We start from the raw sequence: 15447 nt of genomic DNA, 5'->3' as shown, positions 1-15447 counted from the left end.
AAAACTGTACAGCTGACCTTTTTCTTAGATTTTCCAAAAGGCAAGCTGCTTTTCACCAGTATGAAGAATGATCCAGTTTTGCACTGAATTTCTTTGCTATCATAGTCTTTTCTCTCAGGAGTTCATGGGGGCAGTTATTTTAAATTACAATGAAATATTTTCTTTTCTGGAAACATAAAGATGACAGTGTCAACCCAAACCTTGGCTATGTTTTGTTCTCAGTTTTCTTTTTTGTTTTCTTTCCTTTTTGTGCACAGTGACAGCAGGTAAAAAGGAAGAGAGTTCGCCATCATTCAGCATGTTTTCTGAGGTTATGTTAAGTCCCGTTAGAAACAAGCCAAATTATTTGGTTACATTTAATATTTCCTTCAAAACCTAAGAATCTCTACACTAGTGTTTTGTTAACCACACACATGTCAAATAAACTTTTTTTTAGAGATGTGATGTCTTCTGCAGAAAGTGTATTGTGCTAGATGGCAACAAGAGGGCAAGGACCTAAATGCAGCTCACATGCATTCAGCGACTTACTCAACAATGAGTCTCTCATGCTTCACACAAGTGCTTATTACCAAGTATGTTCTGAACTATTGAACCCATAGAGAGGAAAGCTATAAGACAGGATTATGTGAAACAAAAATCAGAATTAGCCAGTAACTTTGAAAAAAATACCTCCGATCTAAAGAAACATATGGAAAACTTAAAAAAAAAGAAAGAAAGAGGAATCTAACATATGAAAACCCAATCCCACTGGAATGTTTTTCTATACACAGCGTAAACGCCACATAAATAAAACCACAAACCTCTGCAGAAGTACGTGAGAGGAGGTGAGCCCCCAGCACTCTCTCCTGTTAGGGCCCCCTCTGGGAAGTAAGACCCGGGTTAGTTTCCAGAGACAAAAGCTGTTTGGAAATCCTTCCTCCTGGGAACAGTGGGCCTCATTGGTGGGGAACTTCTGACAGCCCCTAAGCATAACACAAAGTGTGACGCAATCCCAAAGGGGGCTCTGATTCAGGTTGTAGAATTCTGAGCTTTTGGGATACCAGGGGATGGCAAATATCTTTGAAGAACAGGGATATTTTTCTGGTTTGAACAGAATAGTAATCTTTAACCACAGTGTTATGTGTCAAGTTCAGGCCTTCCGGGGGAGACAACTGGCTCTAAACTGCCCAGGAACACTTCCTCTTCACGCCAAGTTCTGGTGAAATGTTGGCTTATAAGGTACAGCCCTACTCTTGGTCTTGTTCCCTGTGTAAATCTCTGGTTTGAAAACCTTGTAGCATTCAGGCGTTTCAAGCTTGAGGGCTGAAATGTCACTTTTAAAGCAGGGTTAAAAAGGTCACACAGCTGCAAATAATAATAGCCCAATGAAATTCAGATTCTGACAGCAGTCCGCTTCAAGAATAACACTGCAACAGGAAACAAGCCCACTAGATCCTTTTACCAGTAATGCGGTAAGAACACTACTGATAAAATGAGTATATGCACGTGTCTGTGTGAGAGAGACAGACAGACAGGCATAAGGAAACAAACACACAAAGAGAGGAGAGAAAGGCACACACTGAGAAATAAGCATGCAAAGAGACAGGGAAGATGCCCACAGAAAGAGAGAGAGACACACACAGACACACAAAAGGATTCAAACACATACACAAAGTAACTAATTTTCTTGGATGGAAATTCAAGGTGTTTATTTTTCTATTGGAAATTGTGATATTCAGGTTTGAAAAATAAAGATATATTTGAAATCCAGAGGGCTTACTTTTCTCTTAATTTACAGTTAGCTTCCAATAGTTATGTTTTCACGTAATACCTCTTTGAATGGTCCTGTTCTACAGTGTTTTACTACAATGGCACTGTTTTGCAGATGAGCAAATAAGATAATGAAAGATGCAATATCCCTCCTAAAGAAAGACATTCTTAGCTCCAAATTGCATATATAATTCCTTCCCAACAGCTAGCCACATGTGGGGATAACCTACCTGCATCCTTGCTTTGAAAGTAGAGCCAGGCATCTTTGAAGAAAATAAATAGAGTGTGTTTTTGGTGAATGCGTGTTGGGTTATTATTGTGTGTTTCCCCTTCCCTTCTGACAGATGTATTGAGATAAATATTTGCTTTGTTTCAGAAACACGAAGTGCAAATTGTCCATGGCCTTAACTAATTTAATTAATAAACAACATTTGTTCCCAGGAAGAAAGCAGGATTGATGTAGAGTGTCACACAGTGTGACTGACTCAAGGTGCTCCTGTTTTCCAGCTGTTTTTGGCATTTCAGGAAGGTCCAGTTTCCTCCTCTGGAACCCTTTTGAGGTCTCATAAGCTCAACAAAGCAGCACGATCTGTTTCATGTGAATCCTGCCAAGAAGGCTCTTCCCACACTCACAGTAGAGTGATAAATGCTGACAAATGTTGTCAATATCACAATTAAAATTCAAGCCCCCCCTTTCAGATCTATAATGCATTCATTTCCAGATAAACAATATCAGAGGTGACGGGGACGTAGCCATATTATTGTTAGTACTCACTGATACTCACGATTTCAGGTCGTAACTTTGAAGTTCCTATAACTTTTGGTATTTAAAAGAGTACATGGCAGGTTTTCAGATTAGAACAGCCCTTGTAGTGTCTTACTATTTACTATTGCAAATTCAGTATCACTGTATGAGTCCATCTGCTGTGAATGGAGGAAACTTCTGCCATCCCACTAAGATTAGAGTTTGATGTTAACTAGGGATTAGTAATGACTTTCTACAATTTACATGGGCAAACATCACTCTTGGCTGATTACAGCGAACCAGATGATGTCAATTTTCCCCTTCTCTGGGCTTAGTTGTTACCCTTAAGTTTACAATAGGTATTTACAGTATACTGTGTAGGCTGTCCACGTTTTCAGTATCATTTGCTTTTTGCAATGTTTGCCTTTCGTGAAATGGTATTTCCAAGTATATCCCTAAATGGCTGGCAAAGCATTTGAATGGATTGCATGAGCCATTGTGGACGATTTCCCATTTTAGACCAGGAATTTGTGGGGTCAAACACTGAATAATGAAAGAGATTCTTGCTCATTGTGAGGCCAGAGGAATCCAGTGGCAGTCGAGGGTTTGAATTGTAAATCAAGCTTGTCATCTCCTTGTCAACCATGAAAAACCTCAACTCACTTTATATACTATTAGGGTTTGTTATCAGAGTTTTTTTGTTATCTTCCCCAAATTTGAAGGAAATTAAACTTAGGGGGCATTTTTTTCTAATTGACTATTGAATCTGAATTCTTGAAAAGAGGAACAAAAATCAGTACTGTTTAGAAACTGTTAAATGATGAGGCAGCATCTGCCACAATTATGATAATGTCTAACCAAAGAAATCGGACTACTCAGTGTCTTCCAAAGGTGCTTCATGGGGGTCATACTCAGCCCACATGTGGTTAATAGACTGGACTTTAATGATGTCAATATCTATGGCAATATTAACAGACGATTTATAATGAATTAATACATTTACTTGTGAGATTGAATAAAACTAGATTCACTCATTGTTTCTACTGAAAGCACCTTTGACTTTTTTTCCATGAAATCTGGAGAGATTTCTTCTCTGGCATTAACTGTCAACAGGTAGACTGAGTGGTCCCTAAAACTACTTACCTCATCAATAACTTGATTCAGGGCAAACACTGTTCGAAAACCACTGCCTCAGGAGTGGAGAATGGGCAAGCTGTTTGGGGCAGTGTATTGTGATGATTCAGGATCATTATCCATTCCACAAATATTTATTGAACGTCTACTATGTAAGCTTTATGCAGTGGAGCTTAGGGTATGGCAGTTGCCAAGCAAAACTTGGTTCATTAAAAAATCCAAGCCAGTAAAACAACTGAATGGGAAATGAGAGGATGAGGACTGAGGGAGAACAGCCTCATTCAAATCCTGTCTGAGTAATTTGCCCCCACCTGATGAATGGTTAAAGAATCTATGCAGGGCTTTATTTAATAAGAGTCTGTTTGAGAGAATAATTATTACAATATGTGCTAGAAAAGAACCATAATAATAGACCATAAAAATAAACGATGGCTCTTGACTAATACACTAGACCAGATCATACTCGTTGATAAAAGTAATAAAGCCTACATGGTAGAGAGGTACCATTTAGAAAAACTATTGCAAACACCTACACAGAAAGGAATTAACAAGAGAATGCTGTTTGCAGAGGGTTAAATGTGGGAACTGCAGGGCATCAGAATAAAGCAGTTGAAGTTCACACACTTATATATATACACCCACTCACTTCAGACCTTATTAATCACTGAAAACTTATTTTAGCAACTGCCATTCCACTTGAAGACTTTTATTCCAGTATTATGTTGCTAAAACATATTTGGTCCATGGGATCCATGGCATGTAATACATTGATACAGACTCACTTATGTTTTAAAATAAAATAGTAATATAACAATTGTAACTCAGTAGAACCTATCAATGACTAAACTGTAAGTGATTTGGGGACAAATTGTATTTCTCAACTTGTATCTTCTGAGGCATGATTTCTTATACTGACATATCTCAGTGGCTAACAGATTAGATTGCTTGTATTCCTCTAAACATAACATCCACATCATGAAGACTCAAGACAGTAGAATCCATGTGGCTGAGCCTTTTGTTGTCTTCAAGCACCAGCATCATCCTGTAATTCTAAAGTATTTGCTGCAGCTCATATGCAAATACAGCCATTAATTAAGATAAGGCAAACAATGTTGACATCAAAAAGAATTGCCAAAGTATTAGCATTATGGGCCTGATTTTCTGAGGAAGATCAGTACTTTGGTGGGCCAGGAATTGGGATGGAGTTGGATTATGGTAGAAAAATACTTTCTCCTCATACTTAAGTGTCTGGGCTTGGTCAATCTCTTCCCTACTTTGGCTTCTTAATGAATCCCTTTAAACTTTCAGCAGTAGCACTTCCAGTCTTGATCATTTCTGTTGCTTGGACATTAATCTAATTATTATCATTAATTACCACTTTCAGAGGTAGGCCATAAATGTGCACATATGAAACTTTCTCATTTTACCGTCACATCATCTAATGTTTCCCGGTAAGAATAACATTCTACATTAGCAACCAAGGCTCTTAAGTGGCATCCAAGAAAGACTCACCTTAGGCAAATAAGATAGTAGTTTATATTTTATAATTTTATAAATAGATAGTATTTAATATTGGAGTGAGTTTTCAGTAACACTTCCCCAAAAAACCCCTGCAAACAACACATGAATATACAGACCTTTCTCCATAATTTGAAAATATCTACCAGGCTCCATAGCCAATATGATGAGGAATGAGGTTGCTGGAGGTTGGTTTTTATACCCTTCGTATTAAGGTATAGGCCTTAGGCATGGAGTAATTAAATGATCTGGCAATGGTCAGGCAGATGAAGGCTACAGAGACAGAGAAGTTCCAGGAAAGCATTTAAATGAATTTACTAGAAAACTAAGATGTAGTTAATTAATGGATAGCCCGACAACTCTATTGTTTATTTTGTCTTGGATCAAAATCATTTTCTCAGCTTTAAAGTCACCCCTTATTCTGAGACTTAGTAGTGTGTTCTCAGTATTCCTAGTGGGGAAGAGAGATGCTGTATGATCACGGATGGCAAAATCAAATGAACAGTGAAAGATGAGAAGTTATTTTAATTGCTCGATACTCCCCAGACAAGGGCAAGCAGAAAGATTCCAAAGATACTTGTGTTTCTTTCTTCTTCTAAATATAATATAGTAAAGGATTTTAAACAATATGCTTAATACAGGAAAGCTATAAAATTATGATAATCACTGTATTCATGGGTGGCCAAATGGAGAGTGAAAATGCATCGCTCTGTAAAAGTTGTATAATTGTGAGAAATAGTGGTTTGAATAGGTTTACATTTTAAACTTTCCTTTATATTGCTTTAAAATATCTGACTGACAGTGTTATCTAAGGCAAGTCTTTTCACTTTGTGCTTCAGAAAAGTGAAAGTATACATATATTTTCCCAAAGAATATTGCCAAAAATATTAGTGTTTGGGGGGGAAAGGTGTAACAATATACAAAGTACCATATAATTGGTTTGGGTTGAAAGATAATGAAGCTTCCTTCAGACAAAGGGTGATTATTCTATGACTCCAAGTAGAACTTCCTATTTCAGGAGACAAGGTGACTTGTGAATCCTATTGGAATCACCTACAAGTGGCATTTTAAAGAGGCAAATTACTTCCTGTATGCACAGTAGAAGCAGTAGGTTTTAATTCAGTAATAGAGCCATATACCGTTAGCAGCAATGTAACATACAACTCTAAAAATGGTTAAAAAAAAGGGGTATGACATAGAAAATTATTTAAATTGTGTAACTTAAATAACTAAATGCGTGTCTCCTATTTTATATATATATATATATATGTTACTGTGTGGATTGGTAACCACAAAACCATGTATGCTATGCTTATATTGGCTTTTGGGAGGATTTGCAAAGGTAATTTTGACTACATTCAATTTTTGCCTAATGTATGCACCTTAGAACTGAACTACAGCAGGGTGTGGTGGCTCACGCTTGTAATCCCAGCACTTTGGGAGGCCAAGGTGAGAGGATTGCTTGAATTCAGAAGTTCAAGACCAGCCTGGGCAACATAGCACGACTTTGTCTCTATTTTTATTAAAAAAACAAACAAACAAAAACTGAACTGCTACATAAGAAAAGACTACAGTGTAATTTAACATGTGTCTGATGTTTATTTTTGAGATGGAGCAAGCTCTGTCACCCAGGCTGGAGTGCCCTGGCGTGATCTCGGCTCACTGCAACCTCCGTCTCCCGGGTTCAAGCAATTCTCCTGTCCCAGCCTCCCGAGTAGCTGGGATTAGAGGTGTGCACCACGACGCCTGGCTAATTTTTGTATTTTGGGTAGAGATAGGGTTTCACCATGATGGCCAGGCTGGTCTCAAACTCCTGACCTCAGTGCTGGTTACATTAATGATCCACCCGCCTCAGATTAGAGGCTACATTAGCGATCCAACATTAGTGATCCGCCCGCCCCAGCATCCCAAAGTGCTGGGATTACAGGCATGAGCCACCATGCCTGTCTGATTATAAGGTTTTCTTCCTGAAAGCTACCTTATTCCAGATGATGTATTTGGATCAGGGCGCAGCAACCTTAATCTGATATTAATTTCAAGTCAGCTTAGGAGGCCAAATTAATGAAATATCCAACCTAATGTTTTTGGGATTTTTTGAATTTCTGTTTACTCTTGAGTCACTTGGATAACTTTTGTTGAGGCGCATCGAATGCCTGAGATGAGAGGGAATTGAGGATCACGGTTCGCCACCAGAATCACTTGCTAATCTGGCCCCACAGCTGCTCTGTAGTCCCTGGGGAATGCTGAAGCTTGCTGGGGTGATTGTGGGCGTCTCATTTCACCTTTTGCTCAGGGGTGGCCTTTTCACACTGGCAGTTACCCAGTGATTGCCACCCCTCTTGCTGTCCTAAGTAGCAAATCCCAAAAGCTTTCAGCAGTACTGAACAAGGGTTGGTGTGCACTTTGCCTGAGAACCTTCCTCCACAGGTGTGGTCTTCCCTGGTGGTAACACCCACCAGGTGGTTTTCCACAGGGAGGATTTCTGCTGCGACCACCCCCATAGCAGTTTTCTTCCAAGTACAGTCAATATGCACTCAAGTAAAGGACAGTAGGAGCCTAACCTAGGTGAGCCCAAAGAACTACAGCCAAGCAGGGCCTGTGCGCATTCACTTTAATGTTCTGCTCATCTAATTTTGGTATTGGCATAGAAAGGGGGCTCTGAGTGATTGCCTTTCTCACGTTGCTCAGGTGGAAGCAGAAGATATTCATGGATTTCTTTTTTCCTTCCTCCCTTTCCCTCTGATCCTTCAGATTTATGAGGAATCCAAGATGAATTTGGAGCAGGAGAGGCCGTTTGTCTGCAGTGCCCCAGGCTGCTCCCAGGTGAGTGTGCGGATCCTCCGTGCTCTGACATGCAGAGCCTACTTTCCAAAAGGGAAGCAACTCTCACCCGGCAATCATGCCCGCCCTGGGCTTTCCTTCTTTACCAAGACACCACCAAAGTCCCCCTCCCCATCAGTATCGTGATCATCATCATCTTCATCGCCATCATTATATTCTGTTTTGAATAGTTTGAAATACTTCCCTCTCATCCCCTGAGAAGTAGCGGTGTTGGGCATTTCTGCCCTTAACTTCCTCCTGGAAGCAAGCCAGGTGTATCCTGCCCACCAAATATGCAGGGCCATCATTTCAGAAAGAGGGAGGGAGAGTGCTTACTTTTACAAAAGCCACTTGAATATACTGGCTGGGCTTCAAGATTACTGATGAAATAGCTTAACATCACAGGTTAAATTTTATTTTGTTTTGTTTTCCAATTTGAGTAAAACAAAAACCCAAACTCCCTATAACTCTTGTAGAGTCTATAGTTTTTCTACATATGTAAACTTTAAGAGGGAAATTGTCCTGCTGTGTTGGACTAAATCTCTTTTATCCTCTGATGGCTTCCATCAAGTGGAATTATTGTGGGGATTCAATGAGATACTGCCAGTAGAGTGTTTAATATAGGGTCTGCACACAATATGAGCTCAATTATTGTCCACTGTTGTTACTACTATTGCTGCTGCTACTATTATTATCTTGGAATCTGTCTCTTTGAAAGAAATTAGAAACATTCATCACCTAAAATCAGAGTTTTGCACTTTACCTTTGGAACGTGACAGTGACTTTTTCTACTCTTGACCCTTTGGGTATCTCCACATTCCAGTCATTGGAAAATGACTACACGTGGTTACTCTCATGCCTAGATCTTCCTTCTGTGGGATATCGGACAAGTTTGGAACCCAGAGCACAGGGGTCTTTCAGGTGTGGCGAGTTACACTCTTTGCCTCACTCTCCTGCCTGTTCATGTGGTGGGGTTGGCAGTAGAGCGTGGAGCAATGCTTAGCAGTCAGATGAGAGCTTAATAAGAAGGGTTCATTGAGGACCCTTCTTATTAACCTCCCCAGGGAGTTTGTGGAGGATTCTGGGAGCCTTTTGGAAGGAAGAGGTCATTGAAATATAAGACATTGTTGCTGTTGTTATCAACCACTGACTGAACAACCAGAGTCCTTTGCTCAGGTTCTAGAAGTTACACCAGGGGCTTTATGTCAATGCTTATTTCTAACTTATAAATAGCAAGAACAGTGCAAAAATTATTTTGAAGCAAACTGGTTAGGAGATGATTTTGAAGAAGAAAACACTAGGAAAAAACAGAGTGATGAGTAACTGGTAAAAATCCTGCTAGACCAGGATTCTTCATTGTGGATGCAGAATGTCACTTTACTAAGTTCCTAGGGTAACTAAGTTAAAACTTAATTCCTAAGGTAGAGCTGATTCCTATTCAGCTTCTTTAAAGAGAAGTCTTGATAGCCAAAGGGAATCAGATAATTTGAGAAGTTTGCTTTGCTTTGGTGGTGAAAATGTCACATTAAGTTTGATTCAACTCAAATCTCTCAACACACTTTTTGGGAGCCTACTGTATGCCAGGCAATCTGATTGCTCTGGGGAAACAGTAATCACAAGACATTTGTGTCTGTGTCCTCACAGAGCTTCTGGTTTAGGAATCAAGTCTATAGTCAGGTGATCAGTAAATCAGTTAATTAGTCAATTGCAATTTTCCATGAAGGAAGACTATAGGCCACCTTGAAGAGTATAATACAGGGATTGACTTTACTTGGGGAGGTAAATGCCAGTCTCCGCTAAGGAAGGGGCATTTAATGGAATGGCACTCTCCAGAGACCCAGCAAAGGCAAAAGAGGGTTCAGGGTGAGTTAGGATTCCCAGCAACCTCCAGGGTTGTGGAGGACAGTAGAGGACAGTGTTTCAAGGAAGAGGCTGTAAGTCATATCTAATATTTAGGTAAGTCAGAGAGAAGAGAGCTGCACGTTAGTCATTGGACTATATGAAATAATTTCCCAAGCTGGGCACTGTTAATATTTGGGGGCTAGATAATTCTATGTCTTGGGTAGCTGTTCTGTGTGTTTTACAATGTTTAGCAGCATCCCTGGCCTCTACCCACTAGATCCCAGAAACATTCCCCAGTTGTTATGACCAAAAATGTTTCCAGACATTGCCAAATGTCCCCTGTGGGCCCAGATTTCCCCTGGTTGAGAATGACTACCCTCTGATTTGCATTTTGGCTTTAGCCTTCCTTTCTTTTGGATCCCTTCTCTTTTGGGGTCATCTACTTCTAATCCATGTTCTCCCAAACTATTTTATGTATTGCTCTAAGCCCTTCTTCTTTCTGGCAACAGGCAGGGTAGAAAGAAATGAATGCCACAGACGTGTGGTCACTGGTGTCAGGCACTGCTAGAACTGGGACAGCTAGAGGCCTGGGCACAGGCTGTTGGCTTTGGCAGCTGGGTGCTCGCTGGCAACCTATGAGAGGGGAGCAGGGGCGGAGGCCAAACTGCAAGGGATTAATGAGTGAGTGGGTGGTGAGGAAGCGGAGGTGGCAAACATAGAGGACTCTTTCAAGAGCACTAGGCAGTGACGGGAAGCAGAGTGATATAATGGTAGCCTGAGAAGGAAATAGCTTTTTTAAAATGAAAGGATAGCCAAGCTGGAGTTTGTCAAGGACAAGATACCAGTGAGACAGAAGGAATGAGCGTGCTGGTTTACATGGCTAATCTGCAGAAGATAAGGGGTATAGATGAACCTGGGGAAGAGTGGGGGTGCTAATTCCTCTGAGAAAGGAGGGGTTGGAAAGAGAATCAAGGAAGTGACATGAAAATGCTGAAATAGAGGTGGTTAATAGAGGTTGAAGGGAGTTCATTTTGAATGACCTTGAACTTCTTGGTGAAGGAGCAGGTCATTTCCTTGAGAAGCCTGAGTGGACCGAGGAAATGGTTAGACAGACATGGAAATTGGGATTGACAAAGTTTCTTGATTTTAAGGAACAATTCCAAGCTTCCCCCACTTCAGATTTAAATGTAAAGATGCTTCTAAAACTCGATGTCTTCATTTAATGTGGAAGTGTATTTTTTCCTTGACAAGCTGTTATAAAAATATGTGCATCTTTCAATGGAAGAGGTGTTAGAATTAAGAAAATGTAGCAGTCACCCAGGAGTCACAAAGGTCTCCTGGGGTATTAGAAACTCACAGTCAAGGCAATTGTTGCGGCCATGGTATTTACTTTAGGGACATCCCACAGCCTGGGAACCTGCACTGAGAAGACAGGATGACTGAGAATTGGAAAGGGGAGTAAATAGAAGTTATCAGTGCTTGCCCTGTGCTGGGGGCAAAGAAAGGATTTTTCTCTCCTTTTCCTCCATGGGAAAGAAACTTAGCTCTATTAGGAATGGCCTATAATATGTGGGATACCTTTTTTTTTTTTTTTTTTTGAGGTGGTGTTTCATTCTTGTTACCCAGGCTGGCACGATTTTGGTTCACTGCAACCTCCGCTTCCCAGGTTCAAGTGATTCTCCTGCCTCAGCCTCCCAAGTAGCTGGGATTACAGGCATGTGCCGCCATGCCTGGCTAATTTTTTTATTTTTAGTAGAAATGGGGTTTCGCCATGTTGGCCAGGCTGGTCTCGAACTTCTGACCTCAGGTGATCCACTCGCCTCGGCCTCCCAAAGTGCTGGGATTACAGGCGTGAGCCACCACAGTCACGTGGGAGATTTTTTATGTTATTGCTCCTTCCACACTATCTTTGTCTCAGAAGGAAGAGTTTCTCTTGCCCTTTGTAATCTCACAGAGCTCAATGTTAATTTCACTCTCTCTCTGCCTTCTGAATAAACCACGTTCTGAATTCCAGTGGCCTTTCTCAGCTCTGTATCTGTTGCAGACTGTGTCTTTTCGTTATTTTCAATTTGCTGCTATGTTCCTGCTGAATTAAAAAAAAAATCATGATGTCCTTTATTATCTCACTTGGAAGGTAATTATAGTCAGTATGTGGTATTATGGAAATTATTGTTATTTAAGAAGTATTCTGGTTCATATCCTACTTTAGGCTATTATTTTACAAAGTCAAAAAATGGCTTATAGATATGAAATGAAAGCTGTTACCATGTTGTATATTTTTGAATATACAAATACATATAAAATATAGTATATTTGAAATGTACTATATATATAAAATATAATATTTTTATAGTACATTATATATGTATATGTATATTATATATATATTTTGTATATGTATGAAACAAAAATTATAATTAGTTGTTTGACAGAAAGACTAGGTAACTCAGTCTCTAAATCACACGTGGTACTGCTACGAATTTGGTGCAGTCATTATACAGTGTTACAGACCAAGAGAGTGGATGAACCGGTAGCAAAAAAAATCGTGTCATGTAAAGCGAACTTCAGTATATTCAGAAATCTGGCATAATTACCATGTTTTGCAAAAGCCAGTGCTCTCCAATTTATATAATACAAATGACAAGTAAATAAGTGATATTTATGCAAAGAACTACTTTTAGAATATTTTGTATAATTCAGCCTAGAGAATTCCTTCATTCTCACGAACATAAATCCATGTCATTTGCAGAAAACATTTCTATCCTAGTGAAAAAACGTAATTAAAACTTATATTGACTATCCTGAGGAATTAGGAAGCTCTGAAAGATTTTCTAAGTTGTTGAAAATTTGGAAATGTTCAGCAGAATATATCATCCTCTGTTGTATTTTCATTTGACATTGATAAAGCAGATATTCTGTTATGTTCAGTTACTACAAACATACCAGTCTGAGGCAGGATAGGCTAGGATCTGCTACAATAACAAATTACCCCAAAGCTTCAATGGCTTAGAGCAACAAAGGCTTATTTCTGTTCCTCAAGGATACATTTCTATTGTAGATTGGCAGGAAGTTCTTCGTAATACTTTATAATTCAGAAATGCTTTTCCTAATGCCTCAGAGCTTTAGGATGATTGGGTAGCCACTATTTCCAATATTGCTAGTTGCCATGTTAAAACAAAGGGGAAGGGGGAATGCTAGAGGGTCTTACACCAGGAATTAGATGCTGGCCCCTGGGTGACATGTCACTTTCATTCATTACTCAATAGGCAGAACTAGTCACATGGCTTCATGCAACCACAAGAGGTCCAGAAAGTTCAGTCCCACCATGTGACCAGAAGTCAGACAGCCAAAAACATTCGGGAGCAGCATTTTTGACAACCATAATATCATTCCCTGAAACTTAAAAATAAGCATTGGTTTATTACATTGTACAGAACATAGAATACTAAAAATAATTTGTCATGTTACTCCAAAATTGTATGTGTAATTTTAAAATATCAGATAATAGGTGGGCAAGGTCTTCATAAATGGAAATGTACTGTACAAATTTCACAGTGTACATTTGTAGATAATATGTCAAATAATTAGGCATGGCATATAATTCTTTCCCAAAGTCTGACTTGAATCACGATTCTTTTCTTTCATCATGCCTTTCTCCTATTTTTGGTTAATTCATAGATAATGTCTAGCATACTTACCATACCTTACACTTAATTTTTACGCTATTATGCAAAACATTAACTACATTTGAAAAGTTCCAAGTGATTTTGCAAAATTCCAGTGCTCCTCAGGTCTAAAGTCACTTTCATGTTTTGGACATGGTTTTCTCATACGTATAAGAAGAAATGGAAAAATTTTAACTTGTCATGTTGCCATTATTAGTTATACTTCATGACCACAAATAAGCATTCATTTAAACACTTTTTTTTTTTTTTAATGCTGCCTACTTAGGTAGGCATTAGGGCACAGCTCATTTTTTGTATATATGTTATTTTAATACCTTCAGTATTGTTCATTTACTTCCTCCTGTTTTATTCTTTAAATACAAAGTTTAAAGTGCAAACCCATGGCTCCTAAAGAAATATATAGTTTACTGATTAGTCAGCATAGTTGGATATATCCAGGGACTATCTATCTAAGAAGTAGAGTCCTTTCAAAAAAGTTCCCAGGGAAGGTATAGAAGGCAAAAATTTTCTGCTTATTATTAGTACTCAGCCAGATTTTTCTGCAATTGTAGTTAACCCCTTTGGTAAACTTTAATGAAAATTATAATGCATATATTTGGGTGTAATTTAAAGGAATATCCTAGCACATTTCCTTGCATAAAAAGGCTTGCAACTTCACTTACTCATGCTTTCACACTTTTTCAGAAATGTTTTTTTTTGTTTGTTTTGCCTGTCATGTTTGCAATGCTAAATAAGTCTTTTTCTCAATAATGGTAAATATGTTTTTTAAAACTGAATGGCTCCTCTTCTCCCCTCCCTTTTTTTTTTATTTGTCTGACAGCGCTTCCCAACAGAGGACCATCTGATGATTCATAGGCACAAACATGAAATGACTTTGAAGTTTCCTTCAATAAAAACAGACAATATGTTATCAGGTAAGGAGCCATCAGGAAAAGAAGCTTTGGGTGATCAGATCCGTTCCATGCAAGGTACTTATTCTTCTTTTGGTAGGCGAGTCCCACTGGTAAATTGTGCACCTTGAAAATACACATTTCTAAGGTATAGCAGAAATATAATCAGGTAATATTCACCCAAGTGATTGAAGAGCGGCAACTTCTCATTTTCTAGAATATGAAATATTTATTACTATGCAACTTGGCTCTATATAAGTTGTTTTAAAAATCACATATCTGGTTGGGCACTATGGCTCATACCTGTAATCCCAGCAGTTTGGGAGGCTGAGGTGGGTGGATCACTTGAGGTCAGGAGTTCGAGTGAGACCAGCCTGGTCAACATGGTGAAACCCCACCTCTACAAAAAATACAAAAATTAGCCGGGCATGGTGGGATGCACCTGTAATCCCAGCTACTCGGGAGGCTGAGGCACGAGAATCGCTTGAACCCGGGAGGTGGAGGTTGCAGTGAGCCGAGATCATGCCACTGCACTCCAGCCTGGGCGACACAGCAAGACTCCATCTCAAAAAAAAAAAAAAAAAAAAAAAAAAATTACATACCTGTGATCACATTCAAGCAACAAATGTTAATTGGGCATCAATGCACACTGCACTGTTCTGTGAGCCATGGGAAATGCAAAGATTGATATGCTTCTTGTCCTCGAGGATGTCACAATATAGCATGCATGTGAAAACTTAGCTAAAATAAAGGATCATCCATGACATATATCAAATGAGTATTTTAAGGAAAAGGTGCTATGCAACTTTGGTAGAATGAGCTCTCTTTTTGGATTGAGATGGTCAGTGAAGGTGTCCTTAGGAAACAATACCTACCTCGTATGTGGGAGATTAAATGAGAGAATGTATGGAAATGGCAAGTGCTCAGCAAATGTGAGCAGAAATAAATAATACCAATAATCCATCAGCTAATTGTGATTTCTTTTAATTTTGAGAGTAGTATGGTAAATTAGAAAAAGTGCAGGGACAGGAGTGAGGAACCTGAACTCTATCCTCGGCTTTGC

General features: G+C 39.2%; 1 protein-coding gene across 1 annotated transcript in view; it reads left to right on the top strand.

Annotated features, from left to right (window-relative positions):
* CREB5 (cAMP responsive element binding protein 5) overlaps positions 1–15447 on the top strand; it is a 417587-nt gene that overhangs the window by 69418 nt on the left and 332722 nt on the right. The window contains exons 2-3 of the mRNA XM_023225914.1: positions 7898–7969; positions 14315–14408. Coding sequence (XP_023081682.1) covers positions 7898–7969; positions 14315–14408 — 166 coding nt within the window. The remainder of the gene's footprint in view (positions 1–7897; positions 7970–14314; positions 14409–15447) is intronic.

The sequence above is a fragment of the Piliocolobus tephrosceles genome, chromosome 8 (assembly GCF_002776525.5).
Source record: "Piliocolobus tephrosceles isolate RC106 chromosome 8, ASM277652v3, whole genome shotgun sequence".
NCBI classification, from domain to species: domain Eukaryota; kingdom Metazoa; phylum Chordata; class Mammalia; order Primates; family Cercopithecidae; genus Piliocolobus; species Piliocolobus tephrosceles.
Note: the sequence above shows the minus strand (reverse complement) of the source record. Positions and strands in the feature narration are given on the sequence as shown.